Consider the following 24,396-nt stretch of genomic DNA (forward strand, 5'->3'; position numbering starts at 1 on the left):
AGAATAATAGGAAGTCGTCCCGTTACGACAAAGGATGCTCCGTACTATAGCCCGCTGCGAATTTTTCGATGACTGTCGTCTCGTTGCTGTGTTGTTTCCGTTGTTTGTTCAATCTGATAAAAAAGTAACTGAGAAGAGGTGCTATGGTTATCTTCTCATGCCGGCCGCGGTGGTCTCGCGGTTCTAGGCGCGCAGTCCGGAACCGCGCGACTGCTACGGACGCAGGCTCGAATCCTGCCTCGGGCATGGATGTGTGTGATGTCCTTAGGTTAGTTAGGTTTAAGTAGTTCTAAGTTCTAGGGGACTGATGACCTCAGCAGTTAAGTCCCATAGTGCTCAGAACCATTTGAACCATTTTTTTATCTTCTCATGTCATCGATAATCCAGCTGCGAGGCGGATTATGGAATGCGCTCCAAAGAAAATTAGTAAAATATTGCCTACATTTAGGGTTCTTGACGATCGCACAATGTCGTTCGTTGAGGTAATAACAAAAATCGGGTACTGTCTTTTCGCAATTACCGAATAGGTAGACAACAGCGTGGCCGCTGATCCACGTCACAGAGTTCGTTTTTGCTCTTGGGAAATACATCTCATCGGGGAAAAGAAGTGATCGGGTAGTTATCCTGTCGGGAGTCGTGCGTGTGAGAAAAGCCAATATCTGACGCACCAAATACCAAACGTCCTTTGCCGACCCGCATTCGAAACGATGTTCATCCGTGCCAATCACGTGGCATGTGGCACACAAGGGTGAATCAGCGAGGTGGATGTCATGTAGGCGGGACTGGCACAACTGTTTCCCATTAACAGTTACGTACCATGCAGATTGCACGTCAGTATCAAGGGTGGTGGCATTCACTGCCTGCCACACAGCGCGCCACTTTGTAGTGGGGTGTTTGCTTTCAGTCACATTCGGCGTCCTGTTCGTTCGCATGGCAGCATATATCGCCCTCGTCATCATCAAGCGTGTGGGTAGTAGTGCGGTGCGGATGTAGCTTAATTCAAGGAAGAATTGGCTAATGAAGAACAAAGGTGCTGGAATGTCCGATATCATAACAGGGAGGTGACAGCTGACGAACAGGGCCTTTGCTCTGTTCTGAACATGACAAAGGCCTAAACCCCCTCTGCTCCTCGGGAGGGTTAGGGACTCGTAACGAATCTTAAATAACGTGCCCGTATTAACAAAGGATCCCAAAACCGCCAACATGCGGTGAGCCAGGTTAGGTGGTATCGGGAGTATCTGTGCAAAATGGGGGATACATGACGCCAAATAGACGTTAGCATATCGTGTCCGTTGCAGGAGGTCTAGATATCTAAGACGGTGGTCACTTATTCCTGCTGTCATCTGATTCAATAAACGCCTGTAGTTAAGGCTTCATGTCAGATGTAAATTCAATGCCAAGACAGCGGATTGTGTCACTGATTCGTAGCGGTGTGACGCTCTCGTCGGGTAGACCTCTGCCTATCGACAGGGCGTGTGATTTGTGGAGATTGAGATGGCTCCCCGATGCCGCGCCGTAGGTCGCCACCCACGCCAGTGCTCCACGAACATCGTCATTACTGCGAAGAAGGAGTACCAGATCATCCATACAGGCAGTGCAGCAAAAAGTGTGTCCACCAAGGGACATCCCAGTCAGGCGTTGTCGGAGGCAGCAGAGGAGTGGTTCCAAGACGAGGGCGTACAATATCGCCGAAAGAGGGCAGCCTTGTCGCACCGATCGCTGGATCTGTATCGGCGGCGTGAGACGGCCATTATATAACACCTTGGACGTCGCGCCGCTTAGGAGACGCATCAGTACCTTAACTATGACGTCCGGATACCCCATGTGTCGCAGTACCTCCATCAAAAATGTGTGGTCGACTCAGTCAAAGGCCTGGCTAAAGTCGAGTGAGGCCAAAACTCCTGACAGTTGGCGAGTTTTGGCTAGCGCGATGATATCTCTATATCGGCACAGTGCTGTGCGAATATTATGGTCACCACCTAACGATGCCTGGTCTGCGACACAACACATCGTACTGATCGCTTTAGGCGTGCCGCCAGAAGCCGGGTGAAAATCTTGAAGTCACTGTTGAGTAAGGTCAAGGGCCGATAGTCACTGATCCTGGATCCGCCTGGTGGTTTGTGTATGGGCACAATCAGTCCTTCTAGGAAAGCCCCAGGGATCTGCGTCCTGGGAGACATGAGATCGTGGCAAATATCAGTCCATGCTGGTGCCAGCAATTGTTGATATGTCCGGTAAAATTCCAGAGGAGGGCCATCAGGTACCGGGGACTTATGAACAGCCCCAGCCTGTATTGCTTCAATGATTTCCTCTTCCGTTACATCTGCAGTCAAATCTGCTGCCGCTGTCGGAGAGATCGTGCCATAAGTGAGTTGAGAGACTTTGGCGATAACCTCTAGGGGATGTCGATGTTCCGAGTACAGCCTAGTGTAGCGAGCATGAAGGGCGTTTCCTATGTCGCGCTGGGTATCAAGGCGGCGTTTGTCTTCCGTCGTGATAGCTTGGATCAGTGTCCTGCGTCAGCGCCGTCGTTCTGCAGTGACATGCTACATGGACGGTTCATCCTGGGTCACTCTGTCTTGAGTGCGCGCTCTGACGATCGCACCCTCAAGGTGGCAACGTGTTAACCTGATGATCTGTACCTCGGCACGGTTCACCGTCACCTGCCGTGTGGTACATTCCCTTAAGATGTCTCTTCCATGCTGCAACATCTCGGCCGTAGCCTATCAAGGTCTTCCGGAGGGCTGGTTTGGCGCAGAGTAACCACCACGACAGTGTAGACCGGTAGGTGCCACGCCGGCTGCTACAAGAATCCCACGTGTTCTCTATAAGGCAGTGGCATTCCTGAGAAGCTATGTGGGCGACGTTCAACTTCCAAGGACCACGGCTGTGCCATACCTTCTGGCGGCCGAGGGTAATATCCCAGATCTAGGCCTCGTGGTCAGAAAAAGCTGTGGGTCAAACTTCGGCAGCTCTTGTCCCCACAGCTACGGAGCGCGAGATGTAAATCCGGTCGATGCGGCTGTAGGAATGGCTGGTGTAGTGAGTAAATCCGGGTCGATCGCCACAAACATGTTCCCACGAGTCCACCAATTGAAGATTATTTAAAATTGTCGCAAGTTATGCGCAGCGAGAATGATGTGGTAACTGATCCTTAGGTCCTTGGCTACAGTTGAAGTCCCCTCCGATTATCAAGGCATCCTGACGGCCCATAAAGAGGGGCGTGATTGTATGAGCGAAAAAGGTGGATGGTTCGCGACGCCGACCAGATCCTGACGGTGCATAGATGTTAATAAGTTTGACTCCTTGGATAGTAAGAGCCATTTCTCTGGCGTCAAGGAGATATTCGACTTCGTCTGCGGATATACCTTCGCGGAGGAGGATCGCCACACCAGTGCCATTGGCAGACGCATGTGAGACCCAGGTCTTGTAGCCATAGTGTTCCTTGAAGTCTGCGACATACACTTCTTGAAGGAGCGCAATGTCGATGTCTGCTGCGTTGAGTAGATCCTGTAGCATCGCTAGTTTGTGTCGGGCACGTATGTTGTTGATATTAATCGTCGCTAGACGGTATGTTTGGTCAGCCAGGTCGGCAACTGGGTTGTTTAGGAGGCCAGGTGTGGGCGGCAGGGGCGGCGCCACAGAGGCTGACGATACAGCCGTAGTCACTGTAGTTGGTCGGTGCTGGGTACAGCCGAGCGAGCATCTGTGCCTTCGGCATCCTCCTGGTGCTGTGGCTCATTCTCTGCATCATCCGCCCAAGAATCAGATGCAGCGATTGGTAACTGTTGATTAGTGCTGTCAGTAGAGCGCTTGCGCGCATGTTCAGTAGCAGAAGTGATGTTGTCATACCGAGGCTCAGAAATTGTCTCCGCCATAGCATCGTGATGGGAAGGGTGAGTTGTGGTGGTAGAGTCCTGAGTGTCGTCCGACGCCGGATGTTCGTCCGGGTCACACATCCGATGCAGGCAATCTTCGGATGGCGTATGGCGCCGTTTCTTGCGTTTTCGAGGGGACCGTTGTTTCCGGACATGTTGTTCTGTGTCAGAGTGCGGGCGGCAATCATCTGACGCGGTCTCCATTGGTAGGAAGGCACAGGTAGGGACAATTTCCGTTTCTACTTCCATCTTCTCTTCAGGCTCGTCTTGGTGGCACAATTGATCACCGTCTTGAGGCAAGTCTGCCGATGACGTCGTAGAGGGGGATATGCTGTCCGCCACACTGTCATCGACCACTGACAGCAATACGGTGTTACGATCCTGGGCAGGAACAGCTGTTGCGGTTGCAGCCGCTGCATACGTGATGGGGAGTGAAGTAGGCGTCGCCGGGGATGGAACTTCACCAACCGGTGTCTGAGTCAGTCGGCGTTGAATGCAGGCCGATCGGACATGTCCTTCCTGGCCACGGCTGGCGCAAGTACGCGGTTGTCCGTCGTACGTGACAATGTCTTTGCAGCCGCCAATTACTAAATAGGATGGCACATGCTTCGTCAGTTCAATCTTAATTTGTCGCACTCCGTTTATGACGGGGTACGTCTCAAACGTTTGCCATTTTTCAGCCAAGTGGCTTAGTACGTTGCCGTACGGTTTGAAAGCTGTCATCACAACATCTGGCGGGACTTCGAATGGCAACTCGAAGACAGAGTGCGAAGGCCTAATCCAGCGTGGTCGATCGTGACAGTTCCTATGTGACCATCTGGATGCTTAAATTTAAGTTCATGAGTGTGTCGGCACACAACATCAGTGCACACCTTTCCAATGATCAGTTTTATGTAGACGACACTTTGTGTTATAGAAAAGTGGATCCCAATGATGTCCTGAGGTGCAATATGAAGTTCTTCCCGGATGAAACGTTCAATGTCAAGTACTCGAGGTCTTGCATAGTCCGCTTGAAATGTGATCGTAATTGTGGACTTGCGGCACGAGTGCGCCATGGCACTACCGAGACACGGACGCGTGACACTCGCCGCAGCGGAAGGTAAAAAGTAAACACTCGCGCGCGCGGAACGCTAACAGGGGGACACAGGCACGACGACCTTGCCCCACCGCTGGTAACAGCGGACTGAATCTCATTTTGTCGTTGCATCTTCTCGGGGCGGACGTCGTAAGACATCCTTTTAAGTTCGTTGTTGGACCATTAACTCAGTTTTTTTATTACAGAGGGTAGCTAACCCCCTGACCGAACACGCTGAGCTACCGTGCCGGCGCCAGCTGAGCCACCCAAGCACGACTCACGCCCGGTCCTATCAGCTTTACTTCTGCCAGTACCTCGTCTCCTACCTTGCTAACTTTACAGAAGCTCTCCTGTGAACCTTGCAGAACTAGCACTCCTGAAAGAAAGGATATTGGGGAGGCATGGCTTAGCCATAGCCTGGGGAATGTTTCCAGAATGAGATTTTCACTCTGCAGCGGAGTGTGCGCTGATATGAAACTTCCTGGCAGATTAAAACTCTATGCCCGACCGAGACTCGAACTCGGGACCTTTGCCTTTCGCGGGCACGTGCTCTACCAACTGAGCTACCCAAGCACTACTCACGCCCCGTCCTCTCAGCTTAACTTCTGCCAGTACCTCGTCACCTACCATCCAAACTTTACAGAAGCTCTCCTGTGAACCTTGCAGAACTAGCACTCCTGAAAGAAAGGATATTGGGGAGACATGGCTTACCCACGGCCTGGCGGATGTTTCCAGAATGAGATTTTCACTCTGCAGCGGAAACATCGCCCAGGCTGTGGCTAAGCCATGTCTCCGCAATATCCTTTCGTTCAGGAGTGCTAGTTTTGCAAGGTTCGCAGGAGAACTTCTGTAAAGTTTGGATGGTAGGAGGCGAGGTACTGGCAGAAGTACAGCTGTGAGGACGGAGCGTGAGTCGTGCTTGGGTAGCTCAGTTGGTAGAGCACTTGCCCGCGAAAGGCAAAGGTCCCGAGTTCGAGTCTCGGTCCGAAAAACGTTTTAATCTGCCAGGAAGTTTCAAATTATATTATGTTTCCAGCGCGCAAAAAATTATTAATCATGCTGCAAATTTGTTTTGCTTGTGATTTATATTGTTGTGAAATGTGAAATATGAAACCAGCCCGTACTCAATGCTACTGCACTTCCATTTAAATGTAGCTCGTTCACAGTTTCGCTCTTCCCACGGTCAAAGTGCCGTGCCGATGGGAGAAGTGCGCAGCTAGGCCGAGCCCTATGGCACTCGCGCCAGGGCATGACTCACGAGTGGAATTCTTGGTTACTCCTGCAGTAAATCTTATAAAGTAGCTGTGAACCCAAGGGCAAACTCCGCGCTATTCTCTTAATGGTTCAGTATCCGTTATAAAGTTTCTCCCATTACCATTACCTGAATTTCCATTACTGCGTTCTGTTTGCCCCCTTTTTTTAAGTGTAATAAAGAATTAATAATCATTAATTCCATACACGTTTAGTTCTTCAGCACAGCTACTCTGTGCGACATGTGGGCTACTTACGTTTCCATTGGTGAGGTAGCCGACGGCGTACGGGGCGAGGATGCCAGCGATGTTGGCGAACGTGTTGGAGAAGCCGTACAGCGAACCGGAGAAGCTGGGCGCCAGCGCCAGCAGGTTGGAGCCGTTTCCGGCGTACTGAGCTCCCAGGCACAGCCCGTTGAGCGACAGCAGCGCCACGGCCATCGTGCGGTCGCAGCCGGCGCGAGGCAGCAGCAGCAGCGTCAAAGCCGCTCCGGCGCCCGCTGCGGACATACGTGGGCAGCGTCATGCGGTGCGCCGGCCACTAGGGCCAGGGCTGAGGCTTCAGAAATGGTTCAAATGGCTCTGAGCACTATGGGACTTAACATCTTACGTCATCAGTCCCGTAGAACTACTTAAACCTAACGACATCACACACAGCCATGCCCGAGGCAGGATTCGAACCTGCGACCGTAACGGTCACGCGGTTCCAGACTGAAGCGCCTAGAAACGCTCGGCCACAGTGGCCGGCGCTCAGGCTTCAACAAGTATTTTCGGGCGTACGTGAAAGACCGAATCCAAATAGTTCGGCCTGCTTTGTCTTTCGGTCTAACCCCTTCACCCTAAAAGCAGCTCTACACCGTAATATTGTGTGCTTAAATGACTAATACAACAACTGATGTGTGTTGGAGATGCTGTCACGAATCATAGTAAGTACCGCTAAGATCGCTGCAGTTATCTCGTCCTGTGTGTCAGCACCGTCCAGGTGGCAACGAGGAAGGCCCCCTGTGAATGCAACACAGAATATTGTGCAGCAGCCCAACAGGACGCACTTGAAGAGTTGCCTGGGTGGCACGTTGATGGCAGGAAAAGCGAGTGTACAGCCCCAAATGTGGAAGTACTACCTTACCATAACATTATTGTACTTGGCCTCCCGTGACCGTTATTGGAAACATGCTTAAAGGGTCCTGTAACCACCTTTCATTAGTCCGGTAGCCCATTTTCACTAGTATTTCTCTTTCCTTCCTTGTTTCTCTTTTCTCATAATTATCATAGTGGCGTGATTGAATGAATGTGGTTGTGTGTCACGTTGCTAGACGGTGGCGTAGTCTGCTGCAGAATGTCTGCGATAGTCTTACACATTCAGCAGCAGTTGTACAGAATAGCCAACTCTCGTAGTGGTCAAGTAGGCAAAGAGGTTTTCGCTACGTGCGAGAAATCCACCTGCGTTAGGTTGGTGGCGAAAATGGCATCTTTGGTTTTTCCGGGCCACGCGGAGCGTGGAAGAGGCTGGAGAAGAAGCGGGAGGCAGTCTGCCGCCGGTACGGGAAGCGTCCACAGCTGTGCTCCAGTCGAAGAAGGGTGAGTTACACTGACCGCGTGGCGCGTTGTTACTTGGCGAGAGGAGAGCTGTTAGCTTTTGGCCTCGCTTTTCAGCTCTGAAAGATTGCTTTGCCTTGTCGCAACAAGGAATGCAAAACTTCGGCAGATTTTTCTTTTGGTAAATTTCTATATCAGAATTGGATCCACCGGAAGAGCGCCACACAAAGGCGTCGATAAGAAGTGAGCACTCGCTTCTGTATGAATGTCTGTTTGCCTTCAGCTGTGCCTGTATAAGCTTTCATTTTTCTACATAGTAATTAATAGCTTTGCCTTCTCGTAAATTTTCCTTGCTTTATGTGTCTTTCGTCCGTGGGGAGCCGACCACGTGGTTGAACATTAGAGTTTGTTGGGCTACCGTCATCACTAACTGTCCAGTCTCATGTTTGTTTTAAAGAACGTTAACTGTTCATGATTATGTGATGTGATATTGTTGCAACTTGGCCACGATACCTAGAAACTGCGTCTCCTCAAACCACGTGGGCACGCGGGCGTACTGCAAAACGTGTACCGTTTCAGGAGTTATTGCGATCAGTTATCAGGCATCAGCAGTTGTATGAATGATTCACACCAATGATTTTAGGTGTACATTATAACGGTGAATGTATCGATGCTTTTCGTTAATGTTTTAGGAATTAATGTTATCAGAAATTGTGTACATGCCTTCTTATTCATGTCTTAGGAATAAATGATTTTATCTACAATTTTCTCTTGCATTCCGAGGTTACGTTTTTGCACCTAAGCCACTCACCTCGTAGCTTTCCCGTTAGCACTTCCAACGCGTTTCCTTACAAACAGGTCCAGTGATTAGTTTCCCTTTTATTTTAGACCAAATGTCTTAGATTAAGTCTTATTTTCAGGTGTGTTGCTGGGAGCTGATCTTCTGCACAGTGTTCTTACATGTGCTATTTTATTTTAAATGGTTGATTTTCGTGAACAGTGCACGGGAAATACAATTAATTACATCGCATCCCGTATGAACGATATCATGATGTATGCATTTTTATGAGTTTTTTGTCTGTGATCAAATTAATTTATTTCGGACTTGACCAAACCGTTGATTAGTTGTATGGTTAGAGTCGGTGGCGACCCTAATCTTCTCACGTTAATTTCACAATGAATAAGCATTCCCATTCCCATTATTAATGTAATAACCCGTAGTAACAGGTTAGCTACAATGCGATGATGTTACAGTACACAAACACACTGGTGATTAAGGATAACGCATTAGATTGTGAATGTTTTCAGGACGCCTGTGCGTATACTACCAAACGGTTCAGCATGTCCTCACGAAATATCATGCAAAAAAACTCATAATGTGACCGATGTACCCTCTCCGTCACCTGCAGTTGTATAATGGTCAACGTCCCCCACTACTTTGGCGTCCAACAATCTGTTCCTTGCTGTCCCAAGAGAGCATGAATTGGGCTTGCTTCTTCAGTTGGGTGTGTGTGTTTTACATGTAGCGCTTCAGTGGTGAAGAGTAAGTTGTTGTTCAGTCTCCCCGCTGTATGACCCATATTGTACTTATAGGAAAGGGCAGACATTAGTACTGTATGGCACATATGGGCCACTACAATGTGTGATGTTCTACTATATGATCATTGCACTGCTGTTAACTGATTTGTGAGTGATAGATCACATCTGCCACTGGGTAAACAAGCTAAGCTTATTTCAGTCTCTTCACACAGGCAGTATTCAGGGACCGAATTGTTTGAGAAGTGATGATCGTGCATATGGGTTACAAAATTGTTTGTAGATAAATTACTCTCATTCATAACTCTGACTTTTTTGTCATTCTGTAAATAGGTAGGAAGCGTATGCACTATTAATGTGGTCAATTTTTACATGTTCCATTAAGTTTTGGGTGTGCAGCTGCAAGAATTCTCCTTCTTCTTCTAACATTTCGGCTGTATAACGTTCAGCCATCTTCAGAGTGAGCCGCAAGACTGCAGCTCCAGTTTTTTTTCTTTATTGTGATTTCATTCCCCTGTCCCATATGGGCAGGGGAGGGCTGTCAGTGGCACAATCCGCCGCTCTTCAGCCGATTGACATGGCAATTAAAAGAAGAATAAAATGTTACATACATAAGGCGATATAAAAGGGGAACATAAAACAGAGTAAAGGGAGAAAATTGAGGTAAAAATAGAGTGATATGGAGACGTTGATCGCGGACAGTTAAAAAAGTCACCAGAAAGTTAAAAAACACAGTTGGCGATTCTTAAATCAAAGAGAAGACACTGAATGGACATGCACAGGTTAAAAGTCGGCCACAGCATTAAAAACACTCCAGTACAACACACTTAAAACCCACTTGTAGCACACACGACGAAGAACAAAACTGCCAGGTGGGACGTGCCGAGGGAAAGGTCAGAGAGGATGGAAAAGGAGGGGAGAGCAAGGGGCAGCAGGGGAAGCGGCGGGATGAAGAGAGTAGGGGCGTCAGCGGGTACACGAAGGCAGCTCCAGTGCTCACTTCGTCCCTTTATACTCGTGTACCGCGCAACTGCGCATGCGGCCACAGATGCAAATGCGCCAGAGACGTTGGTCGGCGGCAGAGACGTGTACAATGCGCGACTTACATCTATGCATCCGCAGTCGATCTGTGCTGGCATGTCGATATATCACTTTGAGCTGCACTGTGACGACGTCTTTTTATGTTTATTACAGCAAGTGCCGGATTCCATGATTTATCAAGGTTTAAACCACTATCTCTATTAATTAAATAGGTCGTCAAGCGAATCTCAATTACCTCCTTCACTATCGAGTCCCAAAAAGATGATGTAGTTGCCAAAATTTCGACGTTGTCATACAACATACTGTGACCAGTGTCAATACAGTGCTCTGCCACTGCTGACTTTCTGTGTTGTAAAGGTCATGTGTCCTCCGGTGTTCTGTACATCTTTCTAGGTTAATATGAGTTGTTTGTCCAATGTAAGAAAGGTCACATTCACACGGAATTTTGTAAACTCCAGTTTTTCGGAGCAGCAAATCAACTTTGACGGAGCCCACGAGTGCAGCTGTCTTGGGTGGAGGACGAAAAATCACTTTTACTTTGCGTCTGCTGAGAATCCGTCCTATTTTTGCTGAGAGGCTACCCACATATGGCAGGAAGGCGATTTAAAGGTTTCTTCGTCTTCTTTTGCATTCGTTGTGGCCTCTTTCGGTTTCATTATCAGTGCCTTCTGTATTTGCTGTGTGGAGTACCCATTGGCTTCAAACACTCTGTGTAAGTGGGAAAGTTCATCTTGCAGACTGCTTTTTTCAGAAATAATATGCGCTCTATGGGTCAAAGTTCGGAGAACACTCATCGTCTGGGTAGGGTGGTGGCAGCTATTTGCACGTAAATACAAATCCGTGTGCGTCGGCTTCCGATACACTTCATGTCCCAAAGTGCCATCCTCTCTGCGCCGAACAAGAACATCCAAGAATGGAAGGCATCCCTCCTTTTCAGTTTCCATTGTGAACTTTATTTGATCGTGGAGGGAGTTCAGATGTCTTCAGAAGTCTTGCAAGTTATCTTGTGGCTCACTCTGAAGATGGCTGAACGTTATACAGCCGAAATATTAGAAGAAGAAGGAGAATTCTTGCGGCTGCACACGCGAAACTTACTGGAACAGTCTTTGCGTCGCCAGAACCTTAAGATTCATAATTTTCATATGTATTTTCTGTCTCTTGTACAGTGTAATTTTATGTAGACCTGTGGTTCCCTTTGTCTTGAGCTTATTGTGAATCTTGTGTAATCATTCTGGATTGTTTTTGTTCCATGGATTTGTCCAATGCAAATTAATTGCCCCATTTCCAATACTATAGTTAATATCCCTTTTAACTTCTGGGGCTCATTGCATCACCTTAATAATTATTCTGTTAACCATTTTTGCATTCTGTCTTCACTGAGCAAGCCTGGATCTGTTACTAATTTTTTTTTTATTGCCGGTCTCGTAGCTCAACATTTTTATCAAAGTTTTGAATTTATTGTAAAATGAAAATTGATGCATGTTTGTGAATAAAATATTAAAGATTATATTTGCTCACAAGTGAACGTAGCCCTACTACAACCCTGTCTTACTACGCGACGTTGACCTCATGAAACAGCTGCGTGAGTCTGTTCCGCGACGTGGCTGTCTCACCCTTTCATTTACATAAGCCACCCGCCTCCGTAGCCGGAGCCGCTAACGCACACCTGTGCGGTGGCGCTCGACTTGGAAGCAAGCCAGTTAGAATCCTGGCGCTGGATGAAATTCTCACTACCAGTGTTCGGTCGGCAGGAAGAGGAATGGTGGTGGTGTAAATTTTCCTGATCAACAGTCGCTGTACCAAGACCCTGGAATAAATTACAAAACTCTCCGCAGTACCTCATGAAATCAGGACATATGACACTGCTGACGGTGATCCATCTGTCAGATGGGCACTTTAAATTCTTTTGACGCCCTCGGAGTTATTTGAGAAAAATAGACTATTTGCCATGACCCAGGTTCACCCTATCCCATGTCTCACCATCATCATCATCATCATCGTACAGCCCTAAAATTACACTATAAAGCATCTATTACACTCATCTACACTCCGCGAAACAAATGAATACTACACAGTTACACCAAGTTATGGCGGCGAACTCTGTGCCTATGTTTGAAAATTCGTAGAAAGTGCGTTGTCAAACGACCATATGTCACAGAATCAGCGTATTCACCTCGACAACAAGTATAAGAAAATACTATATAAAAGCCGCAATTTACACACACAAAAAACGTGATGTAGACTCATTTCCCTTCGTAAATGCATACTAAACAGAAAAATAAAAATTACGTTTCGCTGTTTGCATACGACATGTTCATTGTGTAGCAGACCAGCTACCAACATAAATACCCAATAGCTTCTAGTAAAGTATGTATAAACTGATGCATACATCCACTCTTTTGTCTATAACTTTAGACATATCTCAGCTGTGAACGTGAACAAATGATGTTTAATATTTTACAGCAATTATTCATTCACTGTTATAAATATTTTGTACTAAAAGTTTCGCTAAATGTTAATATGTAACAACAATTTTACAATAAAAAAATGAAATGACCCACTGAAGATATCACAAAAAGTGCTGAAACATGTCTGGGAAAAACGAAACTGAAAAGTGTCTTGCATAAGGCGGAATTCCTCGTCCAAAAATTTACGAAGTTCGACAACAGACTGAAACTACCTTGTGTGATTCACGGTGATACAGATTATGTTCCAGAACCAGCTGCTACTTGCAGTCTTTGTAGTGACTCCGGTTAGCTTTCGATCAGGTACGTGTGCATACACCTTTCAGCATTTCCTTCTACATACAATTCAGCGATTGCAGGAAGTGGTTGACTGAACTACTATATGCGATCGCTGAGACAGTAAATAGGTTTTTGTTACAAAACTGGAAATGTGCACTAAGGAAAATTAGCGTTTCGCTGGGCTGAGACTTGGAGCGTTCATAGGAGCTGACGTAAAACCAGAGATTACTGTCATATCCTTGGCACTTACAGGGGTGTTCCTCATATTGTCTGCAATACGAGCTACATGTCTTCCGTACAGTCCCTGGCGTGTTCTACAGTCTTCGCAATGACGACAGACGTTTCTTGATCACGAACCTACGTGAACAAAACGACAGTACATGAGAGTAAAGAAGAAGTTCAGGAAAACGATGGTCGTATTTCGCTGGTTCCGTATAGCATGGAAAAATATAAATGATTTACACACAGTACTTCAGTAATGCACCGAGAGAGGAGATGTAGTATAAATTTCGGACTTATGGGTTCACTAAATTTTCTGATGCATTCCCATGAAAAGTGCGTGTTTCAAGATACTGAAGTCATATGCCCTGACGAACATGAGTTTAATTCAGTTAACCAAACAGATATTTTAATACCTATGTGTGACCAATGAATCGTTTCTACTGCATGATCATTTACCTCGAAATTAAAATTTTGAAATTTTGTTAACAGGCACAACAATAGCGAAACTGAGTAGCATAGAACTTGCTGTGTGTGATAAGCATTCAACTAAAAGACACGAGAAGAGTATTCAGATTTACATTTGTTCGAGTAGAAACTGACGTTCTACTGTTTGCCAACGTTTTTAAAAACTTTCATAGTGTATGTCTTAAATCATATGAAATGGATCCAGCCCATTGCATTATCTCGTCTGGCTTGCCTCTGCTAAAAATTACTGGAGAGAAGATATTAAACAAGTCCAGTTTGTTGAAAGAGGTGTTGGAGACGGTACTGTCCATTGTTCTTACAGTCATGCAGTTGCTAACAATGGATTCACGGTCGTTTATGATGACAAAAGTGAAGGATCTTACATCATATATCTTGATGTGAATAGCCTGTAGCTGAGTGATGATGCAATTTTTCTCACTGTCCAGTTTCATTGACTTCCTCCAGAGAGTGTGAAAATGTTGTCGCGCAATATGTACCAAATGACCTGAACACAGGTTACATATTAGAAATAGACCTGAATACCATGAAGGTATTGACGATTTACATTCGGATTTGCCCCAGTAGCCGCAAAAATATTTCACCACCATCAGGGACTAAGAAACCAAAGAAATTGCCCTCAACCTTGCATGATTCGTAAAACTACATCATTCATTACACAAATCTGAAATAATATTTTCAAAATAAATTGGTTTTAAACACAGATTCGCCGAATATTGAGGATCTCCCTGGGTGGAGCAGTATATTAAGTTTATCGCACAAAACTGTATGAATTCAACCAGTAAGTTTGAGAAGAACTTTTTCAAACTGATGAATGATAGTATGCTTGGATAAACTATGTAAAATGTGCCACAGATGCGTCATAAAGACTAGTAACATCCTGCAAAGTCACATTTGAAACAGCTGCCAAACCAAATTTTCAAAGGGCGATACTTTTAGCTATGATTTAGTTGTCATTGAGCAGGCTTAATGTGGTCTTCGATGAACCCATATAGTATCCCTTTCGAAATATTCAAGCCGATATATTTTAAGTAAATAATAAAAGGACTCTGAATAATATTATATGGACATAAACGACAAATTAATTATGAAAATGTATTAAATTAGCTTCAAAGAAAGACTATATCGATTGGAGTGTAATAAAAAGACATTATTTATGTTAGATGAGATCGTAGTGCATAACGTTCTCGCAACTAACGTTATTCTCTTTGTCATTATATATAAGAGAAAAAAGATATTTAAAATCACTTCGAGTCGGAGCTTTTCTTCTGCTGCATGTAAGGTACGCTTGCTATTGTAAAGCGGTAGCTTTTGTTCTATTTGCTCTCGTACATAGCGAATAACTCAAGTGTGTATTCTGCGCTTAGTGAAAATATATTTACAAAAAGTGTTAAAGAAACCATGCAAACAATTCTTCCTGGATTAATAATTGTAAGAACTTATTTAGCATTTTTTCAGTCTCTGGGAAGTGAGCAGAGGTGATCTTTGACTAGCAACAATTGGCCGCCATTACGCGGCGTATTTATTTTATTTATTTATTTATTTTTGTAACATATCAGCACAGCCGGAGCAGAAAGAATCATTTCAAGTTATTCAATTAACTAAAGTGCAAAGCAAAAAAATGCATTTCAGAGATACGATTTATTCTATGTCAGTGAACTTAGCCTGCATTACATTTCGCCGAAAGCATTTGAAATAATTTGTAGGGAGCCTGGCGCTCATTTGAAACATAATTTAATATTTATCTTTGGCCACCTACGTATGTGTTAACACTTTCTTGTGTTTCACTTAATAATAATAATAATAATAATAATAATAATTAGTAACCACAGAAAGTAAGGTATAATATACCCATTGCAGCTGGAATGCCATTTTTTATATTTTCAGGACAGTTTCTTTCAAAAATTCCAGCCAAATTATATAGAATTGTGCTACCATATACGGATAGACACACACTGATAAACCAAATCGTTGTGGCCACTGCCCTATGCGAGGTTGGATGTCACGTGGTGGCGTTGCGAAAACGTGACACGGTAAGGAATGTACCGGGTGATCAAAAAGTCAGTATAAATTTGAAAACTTAATAAACCATGGAATAATGTAGATAGAGATGTAAAAATTGACACACATGCTTGGAAAGACATGGGGTTTTATTAGAACAAAAAAAAAAAAAAACAAAGTTCACAAAATGTCCAACAGATGGCGCTGGACAGCAAAACGTCAGTGATTGCGCATGACAATCGTGTATAAAAGGAGCTGTAATGAGAGAGAGAATCACATGCGCCAGCAGTCGCAGCATGTTGACGTTACCTGAAACGGCGCTTTTAGTGAAGCTGTACTATCAGAATGGGGAATGTGCTAGTTCAGCGTTACGATCCTATTGCCATAGGAAGGGGATTCGAACTTGACAAATGCAGCTGTGGCGAGAATGATTTCGAAGTTCGTAGCCACGGGTTGTTTAGACGATAGACCCCGTAGTGGCCGACTGTAATGCTGCTGACACAGTTCAGGAAGAAATGGAGACTGTAGCAGGTTCGTCTATGCACGGGGAAGTCAGCGCTCGTGCAGTCGCACGTCGCACCGGCATTCCATACAATACTGTTCGGTTGACACTTAGGCGTACCCTCCGATGCTATCCGTACAAAATCCATCGGCATCATGAACTGTTACCTGGCGATTTAGTGAACCGGAGGGCATTTGCGGTGTGGGCGTTTCAAAAGATGGCGGAAGATGTCGATTGGTTGAGTAACGTGTTGTGGACCGACAAAGCTCATTTCACGCTGCGAGGGTCTGTCAACGCCCACAACTGCAGAATTTGGGCTACCGGAAATCCTAGAACTGTCGTAGAAACTCCATTTCACGACAAGAAAGACACGGTATGGGTTGGATTTACCACATCTACCGTTATTAGGTCTTTCTTCTTCGAGGAAATGCGTGATTCTGGTTTTGTAATTGCTACCGTGACGGGTGAGAGGTACGCCGATATGTTACAGAATCGCATCATCCCCAGCCTGGCTGATAAACACCTCCTGGAACGTACGATATTTATGCAGGATGGCGCTCCACCCCATATTGCTACACGCGTGAAAGATCTCTTGCGCGCGTCGTTTGGTGATGATCGTGTGCTCAGCAGCCACTTTCGTCATGCTTGGCCTCCCAGGTCCCCAGACCTCAGTCCGTGCTATTATTGGCTTTGGGGTTACCTGAAGTCGCAAGTGTATCGTGATCGACCGACATCTCTAGGGATGCTGGAAGACAACATCCGACGCCAATGCCTCCGGACTGCTTTACAGTGATGTTCACTACATTATTCCTCGACTAGGGCAGCTATTGTTGAGGAATGATGGTGGACATATTGAGCATTTCCTGTAATGAACATAATCTTTGCTTTGTCTTACTTTGTTATGCTAATTATTGCTATTCTGATCAGATGAAGCGCCATCTGTCGGACATTTTTTAAACTTTTGTATTTTTTTGGTTCTAATAAAACCCCATGTCATTCCAAGCATGTGTGTCAATTAGTACCTCTCTATCAACATTATTCCGTGATTTATTCAGTTTTCCAATTTATACTGACTCTTTGGTCACCCGATATATAAATGGATAAAATGGTGACGGGGAATAATTCTAACCACGACACGGGCCGCAAATGGGGAAATCTACTGACATAAGCGACTTTGAAGACATTTTGACTGTTTCACGATAACATTATGCTGATGTTACATATTCTTTTCATAAATGCTGTGGTTATCCTGTGGAAGAAGAGGAAACTTTGTAAGAGGCCATGTCACTTTGGAAGCTAGATTGATGTTTGCATGAAAATGTTTTGTAATAGACACTCAACTGGTTCTTCTAGCGTGGCAGTCTCGTTGTGATGAGCTGAGGTGTTTCCATTTCAGTGGCTCTCGAGGCTTTCTTGATCACTGTTCACAAATTTTCACTAACGTAACAATAACTTGTAAACACGATCTCAAGAACAAATCTGTAATGCAGTGAACAAGATGGTGGTCAAAACCAGTCCAGCTTCCAAAATGACATCACCTCTTACAAAGTTTCCTCTTCTTCCACAGGATAACCACAGCATTTATGAAAAGACTATGTAAAATCAGAATAATCTTATCGTGAAATAGTTTTTGTAATGCCATTTAGCCAGAAGATGAGGTACTCCCTCGAAACATGTAGCAAAATAAATAAATAATACAATAGTTAACAAAGTTTGCTATTGGTAGCGGTAATTTAAATAACCTTTACATATAAGCGACTTTGACGAAGATGATATTATTATTACGCAGAGCCTGCGAACGAGTATCTCAAAAACACCGTAGCTGGTCGATTGTTCACGTACTGCTGTAGTGAGTACCTAAGGAAAGTAGTAGAACGGCAGTGAAACTGCCTCTGGGCGATAAGTGGTTGGACGTCCAAAACCATTCATCGTACACTATTCAAAATGGGGTTCGTAGCAGACGATCCCTACGTGTGCACATGTTGGCCCTATGACATCGTCAATTACGATTGCAATGGCCACGGGGTCATCGCGATTGGACCATGGACCAATGCAAACGTATCGCCTCGCCTGATGAATAACGGTTTCACTACATCAGGTCAACGACCGTCTCCACAAATTTCGTCATCCAAGTGAACCGCGGTTCGAAATGTGTACCGCGCCAAAGACGCAGGCCGGTGGGAGCAGTACTATGCTTTAGACATTCCGCCGAACTCGCATGGGACCTGACGTAGTAATCGATGATACGCTGACAACTGTGGACCACCTACAGCCCTTCATGTTGATACCTTACCCTCCAGCGATGTCGCCTTCCAGCAGTATAATTGTCCGTGTCTCAAAGCCAGAACCGTGGTACAGTGTTTTAGGAGAATTATAGTGTACTGAAGTTGATGTCTTGGCCTCTAAATTCTCTTGGTGTGAATCCAGTGGAACCTTTCTTGATTCCCTTAGTCAGGCGCCATCACCGCGTACACAAATCAGCGTTCTGCTGTTTAAGATTGGTTGGTTGTTTTGGGGAAGGAGACCAGACAGCGTGGTCATCGGTCTCATCGGATTAGGGAAGGAGGGGGAAGGAAGTCGGCCGTGCCCTTTCAGAGGAACCATCCCGGCATTTGCCTGGAGTGATTTAGGGAAATCACGGAAAACCTAAATCAGGATGGCCGGACGCGGGATTGAATCGTCGTCCTCCCGAATGCGAGTCCAGTGGCTAACCACTGCGCCACCTCGCTCGGTGCTGTTTAAGGAAATTGTATGACTTGTGCTTGGACACATCGTGCGACGTATCTTCACAAACCTACCAACAAACTGGCGAATCGACGACTGCACAATGAATAAGGCACTGCGCTTCAAAGATGGACCAACAAATTACTAAGCAGATGGTCACAAACTTTTGGCTCGTCAGTGTAGATATCACATTACAGTTTAGAGTATCTACGAGGATCTCAGGAATTATGTGGTTAGTATCTCCGCCAGTACACATGGAGAAGTGTGGCATTGTCAGAGCCTCTGTCGCTCGTGTATAACTGTCGGAGGACGTAACGCTGATTTCAGTTATCTACAACCAGCCCCTCGCCTTTCGCTATACTTGGTTTTCCACGTGGTTTCGACGATTGCGACGCGCGAGTTTGTGTTTGTGTTCGTGCTTCATCCATACAGGGTATTCAGACTCTCTCCTCTCCTGCAGACTGAATCGCTAGTCGATTATCATTCTCTGTTCTAGGGTTCCGCTCCTGACTTGTTGTCGAGACACTGTCGGTTCGTATAGTTTACATTTTTACAGATTGTCACAGTCAGCGACTTTGTTGGGTATTGTAAGGACACTAAACTGGCGACGTTGGACGTTCTTACGTGTGTCACGCTTTCAATTTCTTTTATGTATGTTTGCAGGTGGGGATAATTAGCCCCTGTAACAGTTCTGATACTAAATGTAACTGGGTTTTCTCTTTTGATGCTAGTCAATTGTCAGGATGAGCATTCTAAAGCATTATGTCAGGGTGAAAATACTAAATTAATTAATTTTTCTCTCTTAACAACTTGTGGGCAGGGTGGGTTCTTCCTTGGCTCGGGTATGAGGTCGAATGAAACATCATTTTTATGTAAGATAACTTTTATTGAGGATTTGTACAACTGTTTCTTACTCGATGTTCTGGCTCGGAGAGCGGCAGCTGTGTCGTTTGCGAAGTCTTCTGCTGCGGCAGCGGCGGCGGCGGCGTCTGATTACGCGTGGCAGTGTGTATCTCGTGTCGCCGTCTCGCCCAGCTAACTGGAGACGCGCAGCGCGAGGTGGCCCGTTTATTTATTTCGAGCGAAGTCGTGCATCGGATGGTGATACCTTGGATGTGGCGTCCCAGTGTTTCTCTTCTCTAAGCGGCCGCGTGTGTTGTGTGTCGGCCAGCGGAGCGGCGCGGCGGGGGAAGGCCAGTGTCCTGGACTCGAACCACGGACTCCCGCTTGCCAGTCTTCGGCTGTCAGATCTTCATCCCAGCTCACAGGTGACTGCTGATGTGAGGCCGTCTCCTTCCCATCCACACGAGTCACCCGGGTATTTAAAAATCAGACTTCAAATAACTTTCAACTTCTGTCTTCTGGCGCCGCGGCTGCTGCTTGTTATTCCATTACAGCGGCGGACTTGGTGCGTCTGTGCATGATGCAGTCTCTTCTTGCATGACGGTCTTCAGCACCGAAACTGACTGAAAACTACTGCTACGCTTCTTCACTTCTTCGTCTTCCTCGTCTCTTCTCTCGTCTCCGTCTCCGTCTTCGTCTGGCCCACTGCGTCTCGCGTATTTATTCACTTCAGTTTACTGGAGGTGAACGACTTCACGGTCATTACCTCTTCTGTCACGTTGAGAAGCTCCTCGAAGAATCTTCTTAACGTCGGTCATTGGCTCTTGGAATGTAGGCGAGGGCCTTTGATCACACGTGACGACTGAGAAACATGTGAGCCGGTCATTACCTCTTCTGTCACGTTGAAATGCTTCTCGAAGAATCTTCTTAACGTCGGTCATTGGCTCTTGGAATGTAGGCGAGGGCCTTTGCTCACATGCGACAACTGAGAAACACGTGAGCCGGTCGGGGGATGCCCTGACGGCTGAATCGACAGCGCCCGCTTATGTGGAACTTGCTGACTTCACGGTCATTGTCTCTTCTGTTCTGCTGTTTTGCCCGCTGTTTGCCAGTATGTAACTCTCTAAACTAAACCAAGTTTTTCATTTATGTTCTAATTTCTAGTTCACTTTGATTTCACTAATTTATTTACTTAAGTACCACTCAACACCCCCAAATAATTGTTAAAATTCATGGTGAAATCTTCAGCTGTCACTTATTTTCACAATTCGCTACTAATCGAAGCTTGATATTGATCATTGACCGAAACTAGTAGCGAACTGTGCAAAATAAATGGCAGTTGAAGGTTTCACCATGAATTTTAACAATTTTCTTTCTATTCTTTTTTTTCCTTTTTTGTGTCTCGAAGACAGCAAACAACACCTGCCGAAAGAGCAGGTGCAGCAACTGCTGGAACAGAATGCGAAATTTCTCCATATTGAAACCGCCCTGATAGCAGAGCAGGGAAGCTTCCCTCTCCCGCCCCCTCCCCCCCTAAAGCTATTTGTCGTTTCTGACAAGTCTACAGGGAAGTGGGACATCTAAATGTGCTGATCCCTGCTGCACTACCAGGTGAGGCGTGTCATCAGTCCAGTGATAACGCTTACTTGTTACTGGGCAGCAACGTGGGATTAGACATAATCATATAGAATTTTAAAAGCTATACTGACATTGAGAATCTTAAATTTGATAAGCTTTGTCAGTTACTCACGATATAGTGTGGTCCTCAAACCCATGTGGTGATGGCACCTTTACAGTGCCTTGAACAGTCGTACGCGGCATTTCTTCGACCAGCCGGGACTCTCGTTTAATTGTCCGTTTGAGCGTCAGAATGTGCTACCTCACACGGAGAACTGATTGTCCTATTACCTTTCGACCCAGTGGGCCAAACGAGGGTGTTGGGCGTGTCTCACCCCTTTTTAGCCAAAATATTATTGAATCACATGAAGTTTTTGTGGCAAGGAGCGTGCTTTGCGACAACTGGCAAAAGGAAAATTTAGCCCTCAGTGCCCCGTCGAGCGAGTCAGGCAACCTTGTTTTCCAGGCTACGCGTTAATATAAATGTCATAATCCCCGCTCGCGACGAGCTTCTGTTGCATTGTGTCACTCTCCTTCGCCAATTATTTCCGCTCAATGATCAAGCCGCAGTCCTACCTCTGTTGTTTTTTGTTTCATATGCAGAGCCATGTGAGCGTGTGACACGAAATAGGCCATCTACCAACGGTTTGTGACAGTCATGAGCCTTGGGACGGTCGTCGGAGGCAGCAATTCCTGATGGCATGCAAGCACCGTCCTAGGGTATTCTGCGTAGTTGGCGGTGGATGAGTGAACTATTGGGTTTCTGGTAGCTACAGGAGCGATAGTTTAGCCTAATTAACTTAGATATGTACAGGCTATTGCACTGGCCTCCGTTGAAATGAGCACTATGTCAGGATGTGTGTTACAGTAAATAATTTATTCCTTTGAGGAGCCAATTTTCCATCTCTGCACGCCATAAGAGTGTGCAACTGCAGCTTACATTGTTAGTGGTAAACTCACCGTTGTCATAACATAGGCCGGCCGGAGTGGCCGAGCGGTTCTAGGTGCTTCAGTCTGGAACCGCGCGACCGCTGCGGTCGCAGGTTCGAATCCTGCCTCGGGCATGGCTGTGTGTGATGTCCTTAGGTTAGTTACGTTTAATTAGTTCTAAGTTCTAGGGGACTGATGACCTCAGATGTCAAGTCCCATAGTGCTCGGAGCCATTCGAACCAATAAAATATTTTGGGCTGGTCGTCTTTGCTGTGTTTGGCTTCCTAATAGTTAACAAAGCATGTTTAGTGTCCCAGGTGGTCCTCTATCAAGATTTGAACTTCTTATTACGATCATAAGACTACCTGTTTGAGAATATCTTCAGTTTGGTACGAAATTCTGAGGCACAGGTCTCCCTTAATCTGTCAGCGGTATCTGAATTTTGACGACCCTGTCTCATTCCCTTCTCCATGCGCTGCAACGTTAGTGCCGGGCTGCAGTGTCGTCGGCAGGAACTCATCGACGTTTCTCCTATGTCGTCGAGTCAATGGGCCACCCCTTTGGTAGTGATTCAGAAACTAGGGGTCGCCGTGCATTTTAAATAAACAGGCAACATGCAATGTATTCTAGATTCATTTGTTGTTGGTGAAGTTGTCAGGGAACCGGTATCTGTCACGTATCGACTTGCATGATGGCTACCTACAGCCGTCGGTGGACACAGCTTCTCGGAATTTTGTGGTGTGTGTTTCGCCAGTTAAGCCTCTTGCCTTTAGGAATCTCGTCTGTACCAGGAATTTGACGGTATTTGGAGCAGCTGATTCAGGACAGTCCCTGTTGCATTAACTACTTCGATGACATCTGGTAACGGGCTCTATGTGAGAGGAGCATTTACGAAATCTGCTGGCGTTGTTCCAACCCCTTCTGGAAAAACGCAGACGTGCAGTTTCTGGGACACCCGATTAGCAATGATGGCCTCGTTCCTACGGATGTGCACGTCAAAGTACACAAGAGCCTGAATGGGTTCCAGTCATTTTCGGTAAGAGCTTTTATTATGCTAAGTTCACCGACGGGGCATACGCATTTGCCATCCCCTTCGCTGAAACGACGTCAGATTCCTGTGTTCTGCGGATTGTCAAATGCTTATCAGTCTCTGAAGCAATGCTCTGCCTCCTCTTTATCATCCTTTATGCGAATTCAGCTGCTAACCCTGGTCACTAATGCCTCTCAGTGCAGTTCTGCCCCACTGGAATTCAAATGGCACCGGCCAGGCTATCGATTATGCATCGAAGATGTTTAATGTAGCGCAACGTATTTACTCGCAGGTAGAAAAGGAGGCACTGGCCATCATTTACGGCATAAAAATTCCGCGTATTCTTATATGGAACGCAGTTCCTACTCATCACTCATCAGAAGCCCTTCGTTTCTTTATACGACCTCACTCTCAGCTACCAGATGCGACAGCCCGTCGGTTGCAAAAGATGCGCCCTTTTTCTCAGCAGTTATGATATTCATTAACCGTCTCCTGAATGGCCTTCTACTACAGATGAACTAACGCAGTTGTCGAATATTCCCTATCCGCTGTTCAACTGACAAAAGTCTCTAGATTTTTGCTGTGGACGATACTTTGCAGCAGAGATTGCAGGATTTTCCTTTGATGGTATAGGAGGTCGTAGCTCCCATGGCCGCTGAACCACTGTCTCGGAAAAAAGGTTCAGTTGTCCTGATGGGTTGGCCTGTGCGTGCACCTTTGGGAGCAGATTCAGAGTGGCGTACGTCTTTTATGAAGCGGAATCTGGTAACATTGTTCAGCAGGTCCTCGTTCTTGCCACAGAGGAGGAAAGTGATCGAATGGTCGTCCCTCCAGCATTGTGTCCGTGCCTACTCTAGTTACTGCATGCATCGCACTGGGGTATATCTTGCATCAAGGCTTTCGTGTGGCGTCACGTCTACTGCCCTGCGATTGATCACGATAATGAACTTGTTGTGCAGGCTGTGCTCACAACCACGCTGCGCC

At 45.9% G+C, this 24,396-nt stretch overlaps 1 protein-coding gene across 2 annotated transcripts in view; it reads right to left on the bottom strand.

Moving 5' to 3' along the window:
* LOC124606916 (putative inorganic phosphate cotransporter) overlaps positions 1–24,396 on the bottom strand; it is a 103,858-nt gene that overhangs the window by 25,103 nt on the left and 54,359 nt on the right. For both annotated transcript variants that reach the window (XM_047139024.1, XM_047139025.1), the window contains exon 7: positions 6,462–6,703. In XM_047139024.1, coding sequence (XP_046994980.1) covers positions 6,462–6,703 — 242 coding nt within the window. The remainder of the gene's footprint in view (positions 1–6,461; positions 6,704–24,396) is intronic.

This window comes from Schistocerca americana, chromosome 3 (genome assembly GCF_021461395.2).
Source record: "Schistocerca americana isolate TAMUIC-IGC-003095 chromosome 3, iqSchAmer2.1, whole genome shotgun sequence".
Lineage (NCBI taxonomy): Eukaryota > Metazoa > Arthropoda > Insecta > Orthoptera > Acrididae > Schistocerca > Schistocerca americana.